This window comes from Saccoglossus kowalevskii, chromosome 5 (assembly GCF_978046115.1).
Source record: "Saccoglossus kowalevskii chromosome 5, keSacKowa6.1, whole genome shotgun sequence".
In the NCBI taxonomy this organism is placed as follows: domain Eukaryota; kingdom Metazoa; phylum Hemichordata; class Enteropneusta; family Harrimaniidae; genus Saccoglossus; species Saccoglossus kowalevskii.
This window is the reverse complement of record NC_140645.1, coordinates 2,801,538-2,826,433: the sequence shown is the minus strand read 5'-3', so window position 1 is coordinate 2,826,433 and position 24,896 is coordinate 2,801,538. Positions and strand designations below refer to the sequence as shown.

Genomic DNA, 24,896 nt, shown 5'->3' with positions numbered 1-24,896 from the left:
TAATTTAAATAGCAATTTGACATAATATTTGCACACTATGGTAATTCGATAATTTAAATAGCAATTTGACATAATATTTGCACACTATGGTAATTCGATAATTTAAACTCAATTTGAACTGACATGTGTCATAAATCATTGAAGGGAAAAAATAGTTTGTCATATTATGCAGCGCCATTTAGCGACGTAACAATTACTTCCGAGTTAGAGGGTCTAACTACTAGTACTTGAGTTAAGGGGTCCATGCCGGAACAGGAAGCAGCGTTCAACATGGCGACTTGCGGAATTGTTTTGGAATTCCCGTTTTCGATATTTTTGTTATTTCTCGCTATAAATGGTAAGTTTTCCGCTTGTTTTTTGAGTTCGTAATGTATAGTTCTTATTCGAAATGTTTTAACAAACTTCAATTGTGCAGTGATTCTCAGAGATCACGAAAGGTTGCATGATCTCATATTGGGCTCAGGTGATTGCTGTGTAATGAATCATTTTGACAGTAATTTTAACCAAGAAATCCATGACGATGTTTTAAGACCCAATGCACAAGCTAGTATTAAAAGATAAGTTGTTTTTATAGTGATATCTGATGTATAGCGTTGGAAAATATACCTTATTTGGAGTTCTGTGCAGGCCGTGGCTCTGCGTAATCATGTACGTGGGTCTGTGGGGAGAATTAAATTTCATTAAAATAACGTAGAATTTACGAAAAATTAAATTGTGATTTCTGCGATAGCCATTCTCACAGCGCAATACAAAAATGGTGGTGTTCAAATATCAGTGCATGATTACGAAAACGTTGAGTGAAATACAAGTTTGATTTTTTGTTGGCAAAAAAGGAAATATTTCCTTAAAAACACTTATTTATATATTTTCATATTTTATTGCAATAACAGCTTATTTTATGAGTTCGCATTCGTAAAATAATTTTCATCTGGTGCTTTCAGAATATTCAATTCAGTTTTGATTGGATTTGAATGAAAAGTTTAATAAATTAATTATACACTACCGAGGTACTTTCCTGAATGCACCGTAATTATTATCGTAAAAGTTGTTTAAACTCTTGCAATACTTTTTAAAATCTTTAATCGCTTCTTTTAAAAAAAAATTGTTCAGTGAAATCAACACCAGTTGACCATACTTAATTTTGCAACAAAGATGGTATCAAAACATTGGCTCATGATATAACAAAGTTGAAGTTTACATTTATATAGCAAACTAAAGAAATAAAATTGTTTGATTCAAACTGTTACTGAATAAGTAATATTAATCGAACCTCAAAAATGTATTTTTATGTGCATGTACACAGTCTTATTCTTGTACTTTTCATATACACATAAAACTCCGCAATATTTGTTCTCATTTACTAAATCATAAATTTATATTGGTAGTGTTCTATCACGCTACATGAAGTACAGACTAAGATTTAAGCTAATCTCATATGTTTGCATATCACATAGACCCAAGTGCATTCTCGCACAGAAGGAAACAATGTTTAGCAAGGGCTAAGGAATGTCGAAACTTGTTGAGAATATACAAAAATGTTCAGTCATTTTAACTATGATTATTAGTAATGTAATCAGGAAGGTATACATGTTAGTTATCTGGTTTTGAAACAATAACAAAGCAAATTCAGAAAGTGTACATTACAGAATAACAGGAAGGAATATCATGGTCAGTTAAATTTTTTCTTTAGAACAAACTCTCTATACGTGTCACGTTGAGTGTCATGTCGGAAATGTTATCCCATGCTAAGGATCTCTACCGAGTCTTTCCCAAATTAATTGTTTTCCAAAATATTGGATTGTGGAAAAAGAGGAAAAAAATTAGCTGTCAATTATAAACTCATCTAATACACAACCTGAGACTAACCTTAACCATTTTTCACAGACTCTGTTGTGTGTGAGTATTTTGAGAAATGAGTTCTAGTCTTAGTCATCTTGCTTGAGATCTTCACCATTTGCTCTTCTCTTTATCTGTCAGTGATGATAATATGCAAATACATTTACACTCTTCACACTCCATTAAAAATCATTTTACAAAGTGCTGCTTTTTTTCTCAGTGACTTCTTTTAATCATTTCATGTAAGGGGTGGACCATTAGAAACTGGGATGGAGTGGGGAGCGATAGCAAATTGGAAAAAAGGATTTGCACAAGAGAGTCACACGAACAAAATCTTGCTGGGATCTGTAACAGAAAAAACACAGAGTTTTAATGGTCCACCCTAGACTGACTTAGCTGTGACAATTTTATATCTTTTAAATTTTGGTCTGATGGGGAATTATCATGACTGGTTGATTCATTGCCCTGGCCAACCCCTGAGATATGTCTTTTGTATCGATATTGTAGGTGTTTACACAGAAAAAGAAACAAGAAAGACGCAAGAAATGATTTATGTTGGAATCAATTACTTTTCACCATGTATAAGAAGATTGAATGCAACTCACCAAATAGGCTGTACCAGTAAGTGTTCTTCCCTGCAAATTGTATCACTCTCGGTCATGTGACCCATTCTTGCTGGGTTTTTTATCTCTCTTGTAGATTTGTAATCACCCACAGTTGTTTTCATTTCATTGCTGACAACCAATGGAAACTATTTCTAAGGATGCAATAAATTCATTATGGGGCAAAACAGTGTGTATTATAACATGTTATCTTTTTCCTGTAGGTGCCATACACGGTAACACCGGTGTTTTACATTACATTGATAATGATGCAAGTTTGAATTGGCTTGTTAATAAAGGCCCACATGGTCCATATATACCCTTAATGACAGCTGATATGTTTACATTGTAAGTAACCATGACTCAATTACTGTAAACTGATTAATTTTTACTACTAGAAATTTTGAGGATTTTTACTGACTCACAAAATTCCTGACATAAAAGCAGTTTACAGTACAAACCTATTAAACCTTTTCACTACCAGAATTATATTCTTCAATAATTCTGAAAATGAACCCTAATTTAGGAGCCAGACAAAATTTTTAGTAAAGTTTCAATTTTCACTCAAAGAATTTGGCTATTTATGTGCCAATACTATAGGCTATGAAAAGAAGGAACTGATGGTGAAAAGGTTAAGAACTTTTGCATCAGAATGTTGTGTTTACTAATATATGAAGTATAACATTTTTTAATCAGTCACATTGGGTTAGTCACATTGAATCAGTCACAATGGCTCAGTCTCATTGAAACAGTCACATTGGGTGGTAATTCACATTGAATCAGTCACATTGGGTTAGTCACATCGAACCAGTCACATTAGGTTAGTCACATTAAATCAGTCACATTAGGTTAGTCGCATTGAATCAGTCACATTAGGTTAGTCGCATTGAATCAGTCACATTGTGTTTGTCATATTGGGTTAGTCACCTTAAATCAGGCACATTGGATTAGTAACATTGGGTTAGTTACATTGAATCAGTCCCATTGGGTTAACCACATTGCCTCAGTCTATTCAGTTAGTCGCATTGTATCAGTCTCATTGGGTTAGTCACATTGAATCAGTCACAATGGCTTAGTCTCATTGAATCAGTCACATTGGGTCAATTTACTAGTTTAACACAAATAATTTATATTATTAAAATTATATTGATTTTGTTTGTTTGTTTTTTTAGTAAAAATTTACAGATGCTGCAGAAGTCCGGTAAAATAAATGGTATTATGGTGATACATCTTGCTGATCAAGCGCCCCCTAGTGGTGGATTTTCACCAGATTACCAGTGTCCCAATCAAGAGTATGGTAAGTAAAACAAATATTAATGTCATTGCAATGAATATTTTTTTGTTGAGACACACATTTTTTTATGGCTCTGTGGTTGCAAAAGAAACATCACATTAATATCTTGATATCTAAACATCGCAAATCTTTACTCCTCTCCTAATGTCTTTGTTCAGGTCAATGATGAGCTGTAAGGAAGCCAAGCCTACCTTTCTTCATTTAATATTGTTGTATTTCAGGTTTGTACCCGGACTCTGATTGCTCCCAGTTTCCATGGAACCCATTAGGATCTGGAATGATGTATGTGGATTACGAGTACCCCATATTTGCAATGACCGATGAAAATGAAGTGCGCCATCTCATACAGGTGACGTTATTATAACGACTATCTTTGATTTATTGTACCTATGACTATTAACAAAGTTACATAGTTTATTGTGAGTTTGTTATTCATAAAATCTTCCCAAACAAACAAACATACCTCTATTTGAAATGTGTCACAAAGTAAATTATAATTATTATGATTTACATTGAAAGAGGATGATTTCATCAAAGATTCCTGCAGATAGAGAATACAACACAGATGCAATAGTTCAGATTCAGTCTGTGTTTTTTGGTTCATGTACCAAATTTAATTCAGAATTATCGAAGTACGGTTGTATTAATGGCTGCACCCCTAAGATGGAGAAAGATGCTCCAATAGAAACAGTTGCATTGTACCATTTTATTAGAAACCGTAGCTTTTAATACAGATTTTACAGTAATATGTCAGGAACATCGCATTTTTGATGGATTAACAAATTCTAGATGTACTTGTCTGCTCAGTGTCTACCATGTACAATAGTTTTAAATTATGCTATTACCTTACTGTCTAAAATTGAATCGGAAAGCAATATCAAAATGTGTTGTTATATTTTATACAGTATTATTACAAAGAAAATAACCCAGTAAATGATACAATACCAGAATATCCTCTGTGTGCAGTACAGTTAAGTGATAGAATGCACGCTGCTAAAGATACCGAGACGTGCATGAGAAGAAGCTCACGATATACAAACATGGAACAATGTAAGTACTGGATTCTGCCGTAAATTCGCCCATCCAAAAAATCGCCCTGGGCAATTTCAAAAAATGATCATCAAATATTTTTTGGGGACTTGTATTTTCATTGAAAAATTCACCTACGCCGACTTTCAACGCCGGCAGTTGGACTACCCAAAACTAAAGAAACTATTGCAGAAGCTAATCTAAAATTTTATACATTTTTTTCTTGCTGGATTAAAAAGTAGACTGCCGAAAATTTCATTACACTGTCACCCAGCGCATCTTTCTCCAAAAAAAATCACATTAACGAACCTCATGCAGCAAATTAAATTATTTTTTTCATTTTATTAGTAAGTTTCAAATAAAAACAAACACAACTGCATTGCTCAATGCTGTAGAAATGAATATCGCCATGTTTTGACCTGGGAGAATTAACCAATGAAAACGATGGATGATGCCAACGTGTTCAAATTACCATAGCTTTTGTAAATATGTTAATGTTATTGAACGCAGCACAGAAGAGATTTGCCAATGTTGTTGTATGATCTTTTGGCTTAGATTTTGATGGGAAAGCGGCATGATTTGTTTTTAAATAAAAAAATTAGTTGTTTTCAAAAGATAAACTGAGCATTTGAAGAATAATTTAACATTGTTTACAGTGATAATACCTCATTGTCGAAATGAAGCTTACCCATTCACGCTCGTCGCAATGAACATCATACTCATGAATAGGCGTCAATGACGGTGAAACTTTTAGGATAAGAAAAGATTAAAATAACAATCGCCCTTTGTTTAATCATTTAACGGGCGAATTTACAGCAGAATCCGGTATTAGCGCAGGTCAATTAAAGATCATCAAAATGAGAAACGAATGTGAACATGTCAACTATTATATACACATATTATATATGAAAATAATAGATGATGGTATGTTCAAAAATGGTTAAGTTTGCAATAAAAATTACATGATTACTAGTCGGCGCACAAAAAAGTGGCGTAATCAATATGTGTGATGTTCAAGTTTGAATACTCAAGGCATGCCATGCTTGAGGAACTGGTTGGTTACTGGTTGATAACATGTTTAAATTTTGTGATTTCAATTTTTCCATCAAAATCCAAAAATATCTGAAAAGAACATGTTATCCTTGGTACCTAAATTTAACAAAATTTGTTGAATTATATCTGAAAAACTGAGAGAATACTTGTAAACAATAAAAATGGTGAATTGTAAAACATCAGTACTGCCAGTAATGCACCACAAGTTATATCAATACAAAGTTTGAATGAAATAAGCCAAACATCAGTTAAATGAAAAACAAATTGACATGTATATTTAGACCAGTATGTCATCTCAGACCAGCATATCATCTGAAAATTATCTGTTAATTGAAAAATAACAAAAAAAATTATTGTAAGTCAATTTACCAGAACTAGTTGAAATCTGGAGCCATGCTACGCTATATAAATACATACATGTGTTTCCTCAATTTATTCAAATAAATAGTTCTGTACTGATATTTAGTACCATATTTGGTATTGCCAAACTGTCATGTGATCTGCTAATCTTTAAATTTGTTCATTTCAGTTGTTTACTGTGATCCCCTTGGCAACCAGAATGTATTTGGGTTTCTAAAACCAACCAATAAGTCAGAACCATTGCAAAATAATTCTCTGATTATAGCTGCATCTAAGGTAAATGCTTTCACTTTCTCTTAATTCAGAATCCAACTAAAATGCAGTGTGATCCCCAAGTATTTCCTTTTCAACTGTAACACAATATAGTCCTGTTCACTGTTCACTCATATCCATTCACAATATAGTCCTCTTCACTGTTCACTCATATCCTCCCACAATATAGTCCTCTTCACTGTTCACTCATATCCATTCACAATACAGTCCTCTTCACTGTCCACTCATATCCATCCACAATATAGTCCTCTTCACTGTTCACTCATATCCATTCACATTATAGTCCTCTTCACTGTTCACTCATATCCATTCACAATATAGTTCTCTTCACTGTTCACTCATATCCATTCACAATATAGTTCTCTTCACTGTCTACTCATACCCATTCACAATATAGTCCTCTTCACTGTTCACTCATATCCATTCACAATACAGTCCTCTTCACTGTCCACTCATATCCATCCACAATACAGTCCTCTTCACAGTCCACTCATATCCATCCACAATAAAGTCCTCTTCACTGTTCACTCATATCCATTCACAATATAGTCCTCTTCACTGTCCACTCATATCCATCCATAATATAGTCCTCTTCACTGTTCACTCATATCCATCCACAATATAGTCCTCTTCACTGTTCACTCATATCCATCCACAATATAGTCCTCTTCACTGCCTACTCATATCCATCCACAATATAGTCCTCTTCACTGTTCACTCATATCCATCCACAATATAGTCCTCTTCACTGTTCACTCATATCCATCCACAATATAGTCCTCTTCACTGTCCACTCATATCCATCCACAATATAGTCCTCTTCACTGTTCACTCATATCCATCCACAATATAGTCCTCTTCACTGTTCACTCATATCCATCCACAATATAGTCCTCTTCACTGCCTACTCATATCAATCCACAATATAGTCCTCTTCACTGTTCACTCATATCCATTCACAATATAGTCCTCTTCACTGTCCACTCATATCCATCCACAATATAGTGCTCTTCACTGTTCACTCATATCCATCCACAATATAGTCCTCTTCACTGTTCACTCATATCCATCCACAATATAGTCCTCTTCACTGCCTACTCATATCCATCCACAATATAGTCCTCTTCACTGTTCACTCATATCCATCCACAATATAGTCCTCTTCACTGTTCACTCATATCCATTCACAATATAGTCCTCTTCACTGTTCACTCATATCCATTCACAATATAGTCCTCTTCACTGTTCACTCATATCCATCCACAATATAGTCCTCTTCACTGTTCACTCATATCCATCCACAATATAGTCCTCTTCACTGCCTACTCATATCCATCAACAATATAGTCCTTTTCACTGTCTACTCATATCCATTCACAATATAGTCCTCTTCACTGTTCACTCATATCCTCTTCACTATCTACTCATATCCATCCACAATACAGTCCTCTTCACTGTTCACTCATATCCATTCACAATATAGTTCTCTTCACTGTTCACTCATATCCATTCACAATATAGTCCTCTTCACTGTTCACTCATATCCATTCACAATATAGTCCTCTTCACTGTTCACTCATATCCATTCACATTATAGTCCTCTTCACTGTCTACTCATATCCATTCACAATATAGTCCTTTTCACTGTTCACTCATATCCATTCACAATATAGTTCTCTTCACTGTTCACTCATATCCATTCACAATATACTAGTAGTCCTTCTTACTGTTCACTCATATCCATCCACAATACAGTCCTCTTCACTGTTCACTGTTCACTCATATCCATCCACAATATAGTCCTTTTCACTGTCCACTTGTATCCCTCCACAAGGACAGTATTATAAACCATGTTTTATGCTATTTTTAGCTGGACAGTGATACACTATTTTATAACATGAGTCCGGTTGCCGGTGCAGAAAATGATGTCACAGGATTTGTCACTTTGTTATCTGTCATTGAAGCATTGGGACGACTTTCACAAGAAACAAAAGACAACATGTCAAACATTATGTTCACATTTTTTCAAGGGGTATGTAAATTTAAGTATTTGAAGTAATGTTAGACAACTTCAGCAAATCACTTCTATCTATGGAGGTTTTCAGCAGAAAGTGTTATTATTTTGCTGAGTATAAGACTGCTCATTATTCTGCATGCACTATTAGATCTATTTCTGCAGATTATGCAAATTAGCTCATCACTATGCATATTTGTTACTTTTGACCCTAGGAATCTTGGGACTACATTGGTTCATCTAGGATGGTCTATGACATGCAGAGAGATTCATTTCCTAATGTATTGGTAGAAGACTTGGACCAACCAGCATTAGTCAGTCTTTCGCATATATCACACTTTTTAGAACTTAGACAATTAGGACTGCTGAATGCCTCAAAATTGTGGGTTCATTCTGATCCCAGAAGTCAACAGGTCGACCCTAGAGTCGGACCAGAGGTAATGAACACTATTTTTACTGGTATTTCCCATTAAGATTTATAATAGCAAAAGTCCAATGAATACAATGTATTAATTTCTCTGTATTTCCCCAGCCTTCCTTTTACATCCCACAACCACGTATCGACTTCGCCCTTGGCATTTCTTAGTATGTCTAAAATTACTTATTTTCTTCTAATTTTTTCTAGAATAAGAAGATTTATGACGCCCTGCATGCGGCCGGTGTCCAGAATGATATTGATGTGAATAGAATTATCAACACTGCACTTCCACCTGCATCTTTACAACAGTTTCTTAAAAGGGGGAATATTAGTGGAGTAGTTGTTACTGATCATGAACATAAATTTGCAAATAGGTAAAAATTATTTCTATGGTGATGCATTGGATTTCAGTTTGTTATGGCATTTATGTTTAGGGTCATTTTGTTACATTAGAGGTCATTCTATTAGTTTGAGGTCTGAATATTAAGCTGGAGGTTTTTGCACACTGGTAGTCAGTGGGATAGGGAAGTCAGTCTGTTACTTTCTGTCTGTCTTTCTGTCTTTCTGTCTGTCTGTCTGTCTGTCTGTCTGTCTGTCTGTCTGTCTGTCTGTCTGTCTGTCTGTCTGTCTGTCTGTCTGTCTGTCTGTCTGTGCAAAGTCATATCAGGAGCAATATTGCAGAAAAAAACATTCGCACAGTGTTATATTTACATTGCACACTAGATCTGATCAACATATATGTGACCTCATTAAAAATACATAACTATTATATCTGGAACACTATTGGTGATATAGACATTCAACTGCTGCTTGTGTAAAAAGATGCCAATGGGTTAAGCCATGACTAGTAGTAACTGTACAAGTAATTTTATACTATGTCTGTTAATATGTTACATGTAATATTTCTAGATTCTATCAAAGTCGGTTTGATCTGCCGGGATTGCTGAACGCTGATTATGACAACCAAACTGAGGAGTACATTTCACCCTTAGCTGAGGTAAGAGATGATTGTACAACTTACAAACACACTATGGAGACAAAATTTATGTCAATTAATTTTTCACCAGATAGTCAGGTTTGCTCTACTCAGACATCTGAGCATTTTCATCGCCAGGCAACCATCACTATAAAAGCAATGGCTAAAAACTCTCAGAAATCTGTACTTTGTGCTAGTTGTTACGACTCTCCAGAACAGTGCAGGGTTCTCCCCAGAAAAAATGCATAGCGCCGGGGCTAATTTGCATAATAATTTGCATATCATTTACATATCTTTCCTTCATTGATTAACAGAACTTATTTACAAATATGAATATTAGTGAGCTCAGTCACAGGGCAAATATTTTTTTTAATGGAATCAACACATTATGTTTCACAATTTAGAAGAGTTTGAAACATTCTCGAAATACAAATGCTGCAGACTAAAAACAAACACAAATACATTATTGTTGCAATTTAATTGTTTTGTAAAACGTTGAAGGAAACGCATTCAAAACGTTAAGCCAGATTTATGTTCACAAATCTCATAATTTTATTCACTCCAAAAACATTCTCCTTCAAAAAATCGATCACGTAATTAATTGACGTATTGTTGTAATTTATTATTCGTACCATCAACTTCTAAAACGTTTACAATTACAGTAATGAGCGAACAAATAAAGCTTCAAAACGATCATCAAAGTTACGACGTGACATAACTTACTTGGCCATGTTATACACCAGTTATAGCAATAATTCCTCAACAAATTTTACTTCTTTTTTTTTTTTGATATGAAATGTAAGTAAAATCCGACTTATTTTTATCGGGAGCGATTATTTTTGATCACTCGATCGCTTCGGTAAAAAAAAACAGACCCGCCATGATGTTTGTGAAACATTAGCATGTGTCCTTTGACCCGATGGGTCAAGAATTCCATTAACCAATCAAAATGCCGCATGGTAATGCCGGTAGAACCTGAAGTTTTCCGAATGGTAGTAATCATAAAAATTACATTGCGGAAGTAAAGCGATGTCGTAGCACGATGTGGTGGCATCGATTTCAATTGAAAACTGCATGACAGCTTTCGAAAGAGGTGATTTGCAATTTTTAAAAGGTAAATTAGGTCTTGAAAAAAGAGTTTTTACATGATTCGCAATGATAACAGTTCAAATGTATTTTACCAAATCACGCAATAAACACGTTGTTTTTTTCTTGAGTAGCGTGAACTGATCGTGAACTCCGATTTGACCATGTTATATCGAGGTGGAATTGATTTTGAAATAATTTTAGCTTTCAATCTAAAGACTGTGTCTATCGCGGAAAGTATTTACTTACAAACAAAGAGGTGCTAATTCCACAAATTTGACTAGCCGCTACGTATCGTGCGACTAGGTCTATTGTTTATAAATTATAATCCACGACTGGCAGGATGCGTGTCGGTCGGTACGTAATTATACCAACAATCAGACAATAGTCCTCGTCGGAAGCATTTCCGCGGTGGTCACTAATTTTGAGTGACCGGCGTGGCGAACAAAGCTTTTTCACATCTGATATTGGCATGTCAAATATGAAATCAAGCGCCGAGGTGGGAACACATAGCGCCGAGGTCCCAAGTGAAACGCCGAGATTCACAGGTATAGCGCCGCGGACCTCGGCGCTAAAAAGCCCTGGGGAGAACCCTGCAGTGTAAACAGATTACCCCTACATGTGCAACATGTATAAATTTGGTTGTTCAGAATTACCGTTAAAGGGGGGAGGCAAGTGTTATTTTCGTTCAACGTAATTGCAATATTTTTTTGTTCGTACAACGTAAATTGAAAAAATAAATTCTGTAATTCTGTAATCACAGGCTAGATGTACAACATAATCAATCAAATATTTTTTCGTACACTGTAAAAATGTGTCATTTTTCTCGGTACGTACAAGAATTCACATCCAAATAAAAAAAGTCATAAAGAATAATCCAGGGAAATTACTGTAAAACAACTAGATGACACAATTCACTGCAAAATTCAATTTTCACTGTAAAAACGTCTTTTTTTCCTTGTTAATTGTAAAAAAGCTTTGGTGTTAAAGAATTCTTAACAAAAATTGAAAACTTGAAAAGTACCTATTACTAACCGTCTGACAAGATGTCAGACACGCAGTAAAACTGCTTTTGTTCTGGCGGCAACCTCTGTCGATACTCTTTCTGAATACGTCTGTATGTGTTTCGTAAGTTTTCGACAATGAGCTGTTATCATCGTAAAAGTGTTAAATCCTTCTTCAATGCTCAGTTTATCTTTCGAAAACTTTTTTTTTTTGATTGACTGTAATTTTTCAACATTTCGTAACACATATTTTAGAACCAAAGTAAGGCCTTTCATGCTTCTCTGACGCCTATTCAAGAGATTGTATGGTGTATTGTTTGTTTTATGAATGTGGGCAAAAAATGACCACGCCCATTTAGTGATTGCAATATGTATGTAATATAAACAGCACCCCAAACTTGAGCTTTTGATCCCAATTTTTAAATTGATAAATTGTAATATGAACCGCGGTTTATATTAGGACTTTAACGGTACTTCAAAGTTGAGTTTGTGCTGTTTCCTCGATTTTAGCTGTTTTCACCGACTCTTTGACCGGCATGTCAAAGCAGTACAGTACAGTGGTGCATGTCTTCGCAACGTGGAACATTCTATGATGTTGCTCCCGTCCAAGAATAGTAGTTTTCAAGTGATGAAAATCCTTGTACACCATTCTCTCTAAATGTTCACTACAATAAGTACAAGTGAAGTCAAAAGTGAATGATTTCATAATTGCTAACATTTCATATTTTCAAACTATTTTATTTTCTCAGCAATTGAACAATGTGAGTTCAGTTATAGCACAGGCTTTATACACCTTAGCATATCCGAATGGAACAGATGTAATGAAAACTGATCTTACTGTGGTAAGTAACAATCAGGAATTATGTTGAATTTCAACTCAAAGATGTAGATATGAATACAAGCCTCAACATGTAAATTCAGTGAAAGTAAGGGGTAGGTAGGCTTATGTACAAATGATTAGAGTCTGCGGAAGAACAATCTCTTATTCATATTTTTCTGCATGATTTAACAGGGCAAGTTAGTCATTAGCCAATCAAATGCTGTGTTGTAGTGATGAAATTATTGACGATGTAATTTTGTTAACGCAGTGTTGAAGTGCAATACTACAGTGTCAAGATATGGTATGTTAGCACTGATATTGAATGAAAAACGTTAATTTCTTTTTCTAAAAACTGGTGATTCACAATTTTTAAAAGGTAAACTGAGTGTAGAGGAAGTATTTCACATTAAAGCATAGTTTATCCGTTCACACTCCATTCCCGATAGTCTCAATGGACGGTGATTATTCAAAAAAGTAAACAATGTCCAATGACCAGTTTTCTTGACGTTCACATTTTTAGCTTATCATATGAGTGATTGTCCGTGTCAATGTTTTACTTTTTCGACTTCTTCTTGAAAACTACAAGCCTGAATGTTTTGATATTTGGTGTATTATGTACCTTGGGTAGACCTCTCTCAGATTTGTTCATTTCATGATGATATCTTCAATTCTCTAATTTTGATGAATTTTTTTTGTCATTTTTGGTGAAAAGTGATATTTTCGACTTCTTGTTAAAAACTGCAAGTCCAATTGCTTTGATATTACATATATAGGTACTACATGTGGATCTCTCTCAGATTTGTTCATTTTGTAATGATATCTTCAATTCTCTAATTTTGGTGAATATTTTTGTCATTTTTGGTAAAAAGTGATATTTTCGACTTCTTGAAAACCCGCAAGTCCAATTGCTTTGATATTACATATATAGGTACTACATGTGGATCCCTCTCAGATTTGTTCATTTTGTAATGATATCTTCAATTCTCTAATTTTGGTGAATGTTTTTGTCATTTTTGGTAAAAAGTGATATTTTCGACTTCTTGTTAAAACCCGCAAGTCCAATTGCTTTGATATTACATATATAGTACTACATGTGGACCTCTCTCAGATTTGTTAATTTTGTAATGATATCTTTAATTCTCTAATTTTGGTGAATGTTTTTGTAATTTTTGGTAAAAGTGCTATTTTCAACTTCTTGTTAAAAACTGCAAGTCCAATTGCTTTGATATTACATATATAGGTACTACATGTGGATCCCTCTCAGATTTGTTCATTTTGTAATGATATCTTCAATTCTCTAATTTTGGTGAATGTTTTTGTAATTTTTGGTAAAAAAAGAGATATTTTTGACTTCTTGTTAAAACCCGCAAGTCCTATTGCTTTGATATTACATATATAGTACTACATGTGGACCTCTCTCAGATTTGTTCATTTTGTAATGATATCTTTAATTCTCTAATTTTGGTGAATGTTTTTGTAATTTTTGGTAAAAGTGATATTTTCAACTTCTTGTTAAAAACCGCAAGTCCAATTGCTTTGATATTACATATATAGGTACTACATGTGGACCTCTCTCAGATTTGTTCATTTTGTAATGATATCTTCAATTCTCTAATTTTGGTGAATGTTTTTGTCATTTTTGGTAAAAAAGTGATATTTTCGACTTCTTGTTAAAACCTGCAAGTCCAATTGCTTTGATAATACATATATAGTACTACATGTGGACCTCTCTCAGATTTGTTCATTTTGTAATGATATCTTTAATTCTCTAATTTTGGTGAATGTTTTTGTAATTTTTGGTAAAAGTGATATTTTCAACTTCTTGTTAAAAACCGCAAGTCCAATTGCTTTGATATTACATATATAGGTACTACATGAGGACCTCTCTCAAATTTGTTCATTTTGTAATGATATCTTCAATTCTCTAATTTTGGTGAATATTTTTGTCATTTTTGGTAAAAAGTAATATTTTCGACTTCTTGTTAAAAACCACAATCATTTATGGTGAAAAATGATATTTTTGAATTCTTGTTGAAAACAGCAAGTTCCATTGCTTTGATACTATACATATTGTTCATTTTCTAATGATATCTTCTGTTCTTTAATTGAAATGTGCATTGCTAACAGCGGAGCTATCTTAGCTGAGAGGCTGCTTGTTGGTGTTTTGAAAGCTACCACTCAAAGGGATTACTTCAGTATTACAATGTTCTGTTCATCGTGATAATAACAGAACAGAAAGAGTGTAAACCATGTACTGCAAGTTTTTCATGAAAGCACAAACCAAATTGTCAGAAAGAAAACTGCCTTACCAATCACGATTTTTGTTCAATGAAACATACTTTTTAAGGTGGGTGTCAATATGTGGTTTTTACATTTTAATAAATGTTGACCCATCGTTGACCCATCGTTGACCCATCGTTGACTTCCAGTTAAAACACCTTGGGCCTATAACTGAGGATGTACTCAACTTTTGAGGGCTTATAACCGGGAAAGTACAGTATTAATGTTTTCAAGCTTTTAATAGTAATGTGATTGAAACATGCCCTCAGCTTTCTAATTTGAAATTTGTACATGCATAGAACAATTTGGTACAAATGCAAAACATGCCCTTTAAGGTGGTATTTTCAGACACATTATGGTAATTTTTGGTCAAAAATTGGGGGGTTGTGTGTGAAAATGATGTTTTCTACTGTAATTTTGTTCAATTATATATTCTACTGTTATTTAAAAGTTTTAATTGCCAAATGAGCAACAAATTACAAAATGTATTTCTCAATTTCATTCCAAGGTATAATTAATGTCTATTTTAGCAATTTTATTTTCAAATCTATTTTAGTATCAGTCAAGATGAGTGCATAAAGTGATCACTAATGTGTAGTCCTTGCAAAAGCATTGTGGCATCACAGTTTAATCGGTGCAACACAAATAATTTCACAAATAATGAATCACATTTAATTAAGATTTATTGCTAAACATCATGTACATTGGTGTTTGTTTCTTGCAGACAAATCAGTTGTTATATTGTTTTATGTATAGACCTAACTGTACGCTGTTAAGAACTGTACTGAGTTCAGATAATGCCAGAAAATTGGGTAAGTTTTTAATTTTATCAATTTTCTACTAGCCCCATCGTATATCAACTGTACTTGATTGTTGAAAATTGTTGTGTTGTAGGTTATGATTCCCTTATCCTGCCAACTCCATTGACTTGACCTGATCAGGGTCTCACCTGTGTGACTTCACAAGACATGTACTAAGTATAGTGATTTGGCCACAGATAAATTCTGTGATTCTGACCACATGATAGAAATTCTTTTGTGTCATTTGAAAGGTGTCCCTCTCATTATGAAACACTTTATTTTCACTTGGCATTAATTTTCGCTATTTTTCGCTGAAGGAATAATTCAGTAAAAATAAAATCCAGCGAATATACTATTTTTCCTATATTTTACCTTCAACTTGTCAAAAATCAGTGAAAATAAATTTCATACAAAACATCCAAAAGTCTTTTCAGCAAAATATAATTCCAGCTAAATTAAAATATTTTAGAGTACACAAGCTAACCCTGGCTGAAAGATTACCTTGTATTCATGTCAAAGTCATGTAGACAGCATTGTGTCTTATAGGAACAGATACAGACAATGGTCACAGTATTGTGTCTTATAGGGACAGATACAGACAATGGTCACAGTATTGTGTCTTATAGGGACAGATACAGACAATGGTCACAGTATTATGAAGTGTATATAACCCTTTTAATGCCATATTTGCTACCACCAAAATTTCAGTGTAACGCAATTCACAATTTTATGTATTTTTTTGATAATATATACCGTTAAAGTCCTAATATAAAACCGCATTTTATATTACAATGTATCAATTTAAAAAATAGGTTCAAAAGCTCAAGTTCGGAGTGCAGTTTCTATTATGTACATATTAACTTTGTAGAACATGGATATAATGTTTCATGTCTTGAGCAAAAAGTCAAGCGTGTTAGATCCATTTCGATGCCTTTTGAATAATGAAATTGTTTTTTTTTTGTTTATTTGTTTTTTCAGCCAATCGTGCTTATTCTCGATATGTTGGTGTGTACCGAGCTGACGTTAAAAACCAGAATTCATTTCTTGTATCTCATTTACTGCATTATTATCTTGGAGAAGCGATACCGAATGTCACCAATAAAGAACAGTGTCATGATCTTGATATGAAAGATGCTGTAAGTATTCATTCAGATTACCTGGCTGATAATGTCAGCAGATACGAGTGTCTGAAAAAATATCATAGGAATATATGTTTATCCATAGATAGACCCTACAGTAGATCTACTGGAGAGTCTATGGTTTATCACATGTATATTTCCACAGTATGATATAGTGAAATAACGGAGTGTTGACAATGCCAATACCAAATACAAATATATCATTGCACGTACCTTTTATGTCTTCTATGGTGTTCTATTTCATGCAAATTATTCGTGAGGCCTGAATAATCATTCCACACTTATGCTTGCCAAAATAAATCATTGTTACTAACATCTGTAGCTATCAGACTATATGAACCCCAAAACTCTGGAAATCCTTCAGGCAGTGTGTACAATAAAAAACAAATTCGACAGTACATGGTATCACAGTGTACTGATATGGATTTTTGATCTGCCCTGTGTGATGTCACAGTGTACTGATATGGATTTTTGATCTACCCTGTGTGATGTCACAGTGTACTGATATGGATTTTTGATCTGCCCTGTGTGATGTCACAGTGTACTGATATGGATTTTTGATCTGCCCTGTGTGATGTCACAATGTACTGATATGGATTTTTGATCTGCCCTGTGTGATGTCAGTGTACTGATATGGATTTTTGATCTGCCCTGTGTGATGTCACTGTGTACTGATATGGATTTTTGATCTGCCCTGTGTGATGTCACAATGTACTGATATGGATTTTTAATCTGCCCTGTGTGATGTCACAGTGTACTGATATGGATTTTTGATCTGCCCTGTGTGATGTCACAGTGTACTGATATGGATTTTTGATCTGCCCTGTGTGATGTCAGTGTACTGATATGGATTTTTGATCTGCCCTGTGTGATGTCACAGTGTACTGATATGGATTTTTGATCTGCCCTGTGTGATGTCACAGTGTACTGATATGGATTTTTGATCTGCCCTGTGAGATGTCACAGTGTACTGATATGGATTTTTGATCTACCCTGTGTGATGTCAGTGTACTGATATAGATTTTTGATCTGCCCTGTGTGATGTCACAGTGTACTGATATGGATTTTTAATCTGCCCTGTGTGATGTCACAGTGTACTGATATGGATTTTTGATCTGCCCTGTGTGATGTCACAGTGTACTGATATGGATTTTTGATCTGCCCTGTGTGATGTCACAGTGTACTGATATGGATTTTTGATCTGCCCTGTGTGATGTCACAGTGTACTGATATGGATTTTTGATCTGCCCTGTGTGATGTCACAGTGTACTGATATGGATTTTTGATCTGCCCTGTGTGATGTCACAGTGTACTGATATGGATTTTTGATCTGCCCTGTGTGATGTCACAGTGTACTGATATGGATTTTTGATCTGCCCTGTGTGATGTCACTGTGTACTGATATTGATTTTTGATCTGCCCTGTGTGATGTCACAGTGTACTGATATGGATTTTTGATCTGCCCTGTGTGATGTCACAGTGTACTGATATGGATTTTTGATCTGCCCTGTGTGATGTCACAGTGTACTGATATGGATTTTTGATCTTCCCTGTGTGATGTCACAGTGTACTGATATGGATTTTTGATCTGCCCTGTGTGATGTCAGTGTACTGATATGGATTTTTGATCTGCCCTGTGTGATGTCACAGTGTACTGATATGGATTTTTGATCTGCCCTGTGTGATGTCACAGTGTACTGATATGGATTTTTAATCTGTCCTGTGTGATGTCACAGTGTACTGATATGGATTTTTGATCTGCCCTGTGTGATGTCACAGTGTACTGATATGGATTTTTGATCTGCCCTGTGTGATGTCAGTGTACTGATATGGATTTTTGATCTGCCCTGTGTGATGTCACAGTGTACTGATATAGATTTTTGATCTGCCCTGTGTGATGTCACAGTGTACTGATATGGATTTTTAATCTGTCCTGTGTGATGTCACAGTGTACTGATATGGATTTTTGATCTGCCCTGTGTGATGTCACAGTGTACTGATATGGATTTTTAATCTGCCCTGTGTGATGTCACAGTGTACTGATATGGATTTTTAATCTGCCCTGTGTGATGTCACAGTGTACTGATATGGATTTTTGATCTGCCCTGTGTGATGTCACAGTGTACTGATATGGATTTTTGATCTGCCCTGTGTGATGTCACTGTGTACTGATATTGATTTTTGATCTGCCCTGTGTGATGTCACAGTGTACTGATATGGATTTTTGATCTGCCCTGTGTGATGTCACAGTGTACTGATATGGATTTTTGATCTGCCCTGTGTGATGTCACAGTGTACTGATATGGATTTTTGATCTGCCCTGTGTGATGTCACAGTGTACTGATATGGATTTTTAATCTGCCCTGTGTGATGTCACAGTGTACTGATATGGATTTTTGATCTGCCCTGTGTGATGTCACAGTGTACTGATATGGATTTTTAATCTGCCCTGTGTGATGTCACAGTGTACTGATATGGATTTTTGATCTGCCCTGTGTGATGTCACAGTGTACTGATATGGATTTTTAATCTGCCCTGTGTGATGTCACAGTGTACTGATATGGATTTTTGATCTGCCCTGTGTGATGTCACAGTGTACTGATATGGATTTTTGATCTGCCCTGTGTGATGTCAGTGTACTGATATGGATTTTTGATCTGCCCTGTGTGATGTCACAGTGTACTGATATAGATTTTTGATCTGCCCTGTGTGATGTCACAGTGTACTGATATGGATTTTTAATCTGTCCTGTGTGATGTCACAGTGTACTGATATGGATTTTTGATCTGCCCTGTGTGATGTCACAGTGTACTGATATGGATTTTTAATCTGCCCTGTGTGATGTCACAGTGTACTGATATGGATTTTTAATCTGCCCTGTGTGATGTCACAGTGTACTGATATGGATTTTTGATCTGCCCTGTGTGATGTCACAGTGTACTGATATGGATTTTTGATCTGCCCTGTGTGATGTCACTGTGTACTGATATTGATTTTTGATCTGCCCTGTGTGATGTCACAGTGTACTGATATGGATTTTTGATCTGCCCTGTGTGATGTCACAGTGTACTGATATGGATTTTTGATCTGCCCTGTGTGATGTCACAGTGTACTGATATGGATTTTTGATCTGCCCTGTGTGATGTCACAGTGTACTGATATGGATTTTTAATCTGCCCTGTGTGATGTCACAGTGTACTGATATGGATTTTTGATCTGCCCTGTGTGATGTCACAGTGTACTGATATGGATTTTTAATCTGCCCTGTGTGATGTCACAGTGTACTGATATGGATTTTTGATCTGCCCTGTGTGATGTCACAGTGTACTGATATGGATTTTTAATCTGCCCTGTGTGATGTCACAGTGTACTGATATGGATTTTTGATCTGCCCTGTGTGATGTCACAGTGTACTGATATGGATTTTTAATCTGCCCTGTGTGATGTCACAGTGTACTGATATGGATTTTTAATCTGCCCTGTGTGATGTCACAGTGTACTGATATGGATTTTTGATCTGCCCTGTGTGATGTCACAGTGTACTGATATGGATTTTTGATCTGCCCTGTGTGATGTCACTGTGTACTGATATTGATTTTTGATCTGCCCTGTGTGATGTCACAGTGTACTGATATGGATTTTTGATCTGCCCTGTGTGATGTCACAGTGTACTGATATGGATTTTTGATCTGCCCTGTGTGATGTCACAGTGTACTGATATGGATTTTTGATCTGCCCTGTGTGATGTCACAGTGTACTGATATGGATTTTTAATCTGCCCTGTGTGATGTCACAGTGTACTGATATGGATTTTTGATCTGCCCTGTGTGATGTCACAGTGTACTGATATGGATTTTTAATCTGCCCTGTGTGATGTCACAGTGTACTGATATGGATTTTTAATCTGCCCTGTGTGATGTCACAGTGTACTGATATGGATTTTTGATCTGCCCTGTGTGATGTCACAGTGTACTGATATGGATTTTTGATCTGCCCTGTGTGATGTCACAGTGTACTGATATGGATTTTTAATCTGCCCTGTGTGATGTCACAGTGTACTGATATGGATTTTTAATCTGCCCTGTGTGATGTCACAGTGTACTGATATGGATTTTTGATCTGCCCTGTGTGATGTCACAGTGTACTAATATGGATTTTTGATCTGCCCTGTGTGATGTCACAGTGTACTAATATGGATTTTTGATCTGCCCTGTGTGATGTCACAGTGTACTGATATGGATTTTTGATCCGCCCTGTGTAATGTCACAGTGTACTGATATGGATTTTTGATCTGCCCTGTGTGATGTCACAGTGTACTGATATGGATTTTTGATCCGCCCTGTGTAATGTCACAGTGTACTGATATGGATTTTTGATCTGCCCTGTGTGATGTCACAGTATACTGATATGAATTTTTGATCTGCCCTGTGTGATGTGACAGTGTACTAATATGGATTTGTGGTCTGCCCTGTGTGATGTCACAGTGTACTGATGTGGATTTTTGATCTGCCCTGTGTGATGTGACAGTGTACTAATATGGATTTTTGGTCTGCCCTGTGTGATGTCACAGTGTACTGATGTGGATTTTTGATCTGCCCTGTGTGATGTCACTGTGTACTAATATGGATTTTTGATCTGCCCTGTGTGATGTCACTGTGTACTGATATGGATTTTTGATCTGCCCTGTGTGATGTCACTGTGTACTGATATGGATTTTTGATCTGCCCTGTGTGATGTCACTGTGTACTGATATGGATTTTTGATCTGCCCTGTGTGATGTCACAGTGTACTGATATGGATTTTTGATCTGCCCTGTGTGATGTCACTGTGTACTGATATGGATTTTTGATCTGCCCTGTGTGATGTCACAGTGTACTGATATGGATTTTTGATCTGCCCTGTGTGATGTCACTGTGTACTGATATGGATTTTTGATCTGCCCTGTGTGATGTCACTGTGTACTGATATGGATTTTTGATCTGCCCTGTGTGATGTCACAGTGTACTGATATGGATTTTTGATCTGCCCTGTGTGATGTCACAGTGTACTGATATGGATTTTTGATCTGCCCTGTGTGATGTCACTGTGTACTGATATGGATTTTTGATCTGCCCTGTGTGATGTCACAGTGTACTGATATGGATTTTTGATCTGCCCTGTGTGATGTCACTGTGTAGAGATATGGATTTTTGTCCAGTCCAATAAATGCTATCCTTTTCTGCAATTTTTTTTATTTTCATACAATTTCTTTCTTGAGTCTATATTTTATGATCTATGATTTTTAAAATAATATGAAAAAAAGATGTATGACAATGACTTTCAATAAAAATTTTACATTATGAAAAGTATATTGTTTATTGCAGGTATATGCATATGGCTATATTTCTGGTGTTGATGGCAATGGTTCTTGTGTTCGAAGTATGTCCTATGAAAGTCCTGCTTTGTCACCTGCATTTCTCCTTGAAGACTGGACATCTACTGAGTATTCTACATGGACTGAGAGTAGATGGACTGGATACTCGGCCAGGGCATTCTATGTTTCAAGCAAAGCCCAGCAGGTATTCCTTCGGTTTCTATAAAAAAAATTATTTTAGTGTCCATTGTGTAACTTTAATTTTAATTTTTGAATATGCATATGCTCAATTCCTATCGACCACTTTTTTTACTTGTATGGCTTAGTGCTCAGATACTTCAAAAATCATGTTTTTTGAAGGGGTGGGTGCCTTAGACGAGCACCCTCTCAAAAAATCATCCAAATGACAATTTTCATTCATATTACGTTTTCTTAGGGGACAATGAAATGAGTTGAAGCGTTATTGAATTATATCGTGTTAACACTTCTGCTTGTTTGCTTTACAGACCATAATTCTCTCAATCGGCGTCATCATATTGCTTGTTTCTCTGGTAACGGTATATTTCATCGATAAAAAATCAGATATACTGTTCTCGCAGGAACGAGAATCATCATATTAGAGTTGTTCATCCGATGAATCCACACCCTTCAGTATGTACATTGCACAGGCTGAATTCTATGTCATTAACTGCGAGGCTGTATTCAATGTTACATAGTCCTGTTAACTTATTCATGGAAATGCAGTTCTCTATATCACTGTCTGTACAATTGACATTAGATACTAAATGTTGTACACCAGTAATGAAGAGAGGATATACAGACAGTGGCTATATATAGCTAGTGCACTTATTAGGTAATCCACAGTTGCCATGGTAACAGAACCACTAAGTCTCATACTGCCACTATTTTCCTGCAATTTGTGGCAGTTCTTAATATTTGCTTTCTTATGAATGTATTGCTGCATAACATTTTAAGTACATTGTAGTCATCTGTTAAGAATTTAACTTTGAAAATTGAGCTGCTCAGGAGTAGTTTATAGTATTATATATAATATACTCTCACATTTATACCATCATAAAAATAATAAAATCTATCTCAAAACTAAGTGAAAAAAAAAAAATGTTACAGTTTCTAAAGTCAGACCACACTGCTCTGTTAATAACAGTACTAGTTTGTGTTCAACTTTTTGTACAAAAAAAAATAATAGTAATATCCTAGTTGTGAAGTGTTTCTATATTTAAGTGAATTTTTGAAGATGTGTTTATCTTTACAGTGTACATATACATTATACATGTTCAGGGCCAACGGAGTAATAACTTAATATGTCCATGAATGCCCTTATAACCTGGCTGAGGATATAATAATAACCAGTCTGTTATTGAATCCAGGACTTAGTACCGATAGTTACTAGCAAGATAACCAAGTATAATAGAAAAATAAATGTTCTCAGCTGGACATTGTTTACTTCATCAGAAATAGAAGTGTTCGTGTAAATGACATGTTTAATAGATTACCCATGATTTGTATCCTGTAAACCGATTAATTTTTGCAGCTTGGAATTTTCAGAATTTTTGTGGCAGTTGTGGCGTGGCGCTGACACTCGCTGTACCTCAGAGAAATTTTCACTGCTACATAATTCATAATTTTTACAGTTTGTCTCTCCAGCAGTTTTCCTCTAACAGTAACTTTTACTGCAAATACAATTAAATTGCTATCGAGTCACTTTAAAAGTTGCATCAGTGGCACTTTTCAGTATTCCAGGGTGTCACCAAGCACTTCTCATTATCCTAGGCTGTCACCAAGCAATTTTAGGGTGTCAGCTGAATTGACTCGCGAAGATATCACAAAATAAATACTCAATGTCAAGTATTTTCTATTAAGATTGGTCTGAAATGTTTATGAATTTATAGGACGACTATTTTACTGCATGCAGATGCATGAGATTTATTGTAGTCAAGACAATAATATCTTATTTGTTAAATTGCTAAATTTGGTTTTGATCAGTATAACTAGTGAAAACATAAAACTTTGACAAGGAAATTAAAATTATATCTCAGACATGCCTGGGACGATTCCATTCATGCTTTACATCATATACATGTGCATTTGTTTCATGATTTAGTTCAAGATGGCCGACATATCATCATGCTACTCTTTAATCTGGATATCTGGTGTTTCGCTCAAAAGAGATCATTTTGAATAATTACTAGCAGGGACTATGTCATTTTCAATGATTTTTGAAATTAAGATTTGGGCAATTCTAAAATGCTGGCCTATTGAAATAATTCAAAGATTTTAGAAATTCATATTTACATTTGTATTGTCTGTATAGAATCACCTTGCAAATCATCAAGGTGAAACATAGATAGTGATTTTTTTCGATGCACTTAAACTTTTGTACATATATATGTAAAATGAATTTTCAATACTTTGGGTAATTTTTAATTTTGACACTGATGGAGATTCTGGAAATTGTGAATTGATAATAATGGAAGTTTTATTTTATAAATGCTTGTAAAATCATGAAGTTTCAAATAATAAAAAAAAAATGCAAAGTAA

The 24,896-nt window shown here is 35.1% G+C and overlaps 1 protein-coding gene across 1 annotated transcript; it reads left to right on the top strand.

Moving 5' to 3' along the window:
- The first annotated feature begins 271 nt into the window (after positions 1-271).
- Positions 272-24,896, top strand: LOC100313677 (nicastrin-like protein). The gene is given in 16 exon segments (NM_001168136.1): positions 272-337; positions 2,344-2,457; positions 2,663-2,786; positions 3,611-3,735; positions 3,954-4,081; positions 4,638-4,782; positions 6,344-6,450; positions 8,318-8,479; positions 8,677-8,898; positions 9,087-9,253; positions 9,789-9,876; positions 12,695-12,787; positions 15,770-15,857; positions 16,824-16,981; positions 22,348-22,542; positions 22,844-24,896. Coding segments are annotated over 15 exon segments (1,992 nt in total). The 5' UTR covers positions 272-337; positions 2,344-2,381; the 3' UTR covers positions 22,958-24,896.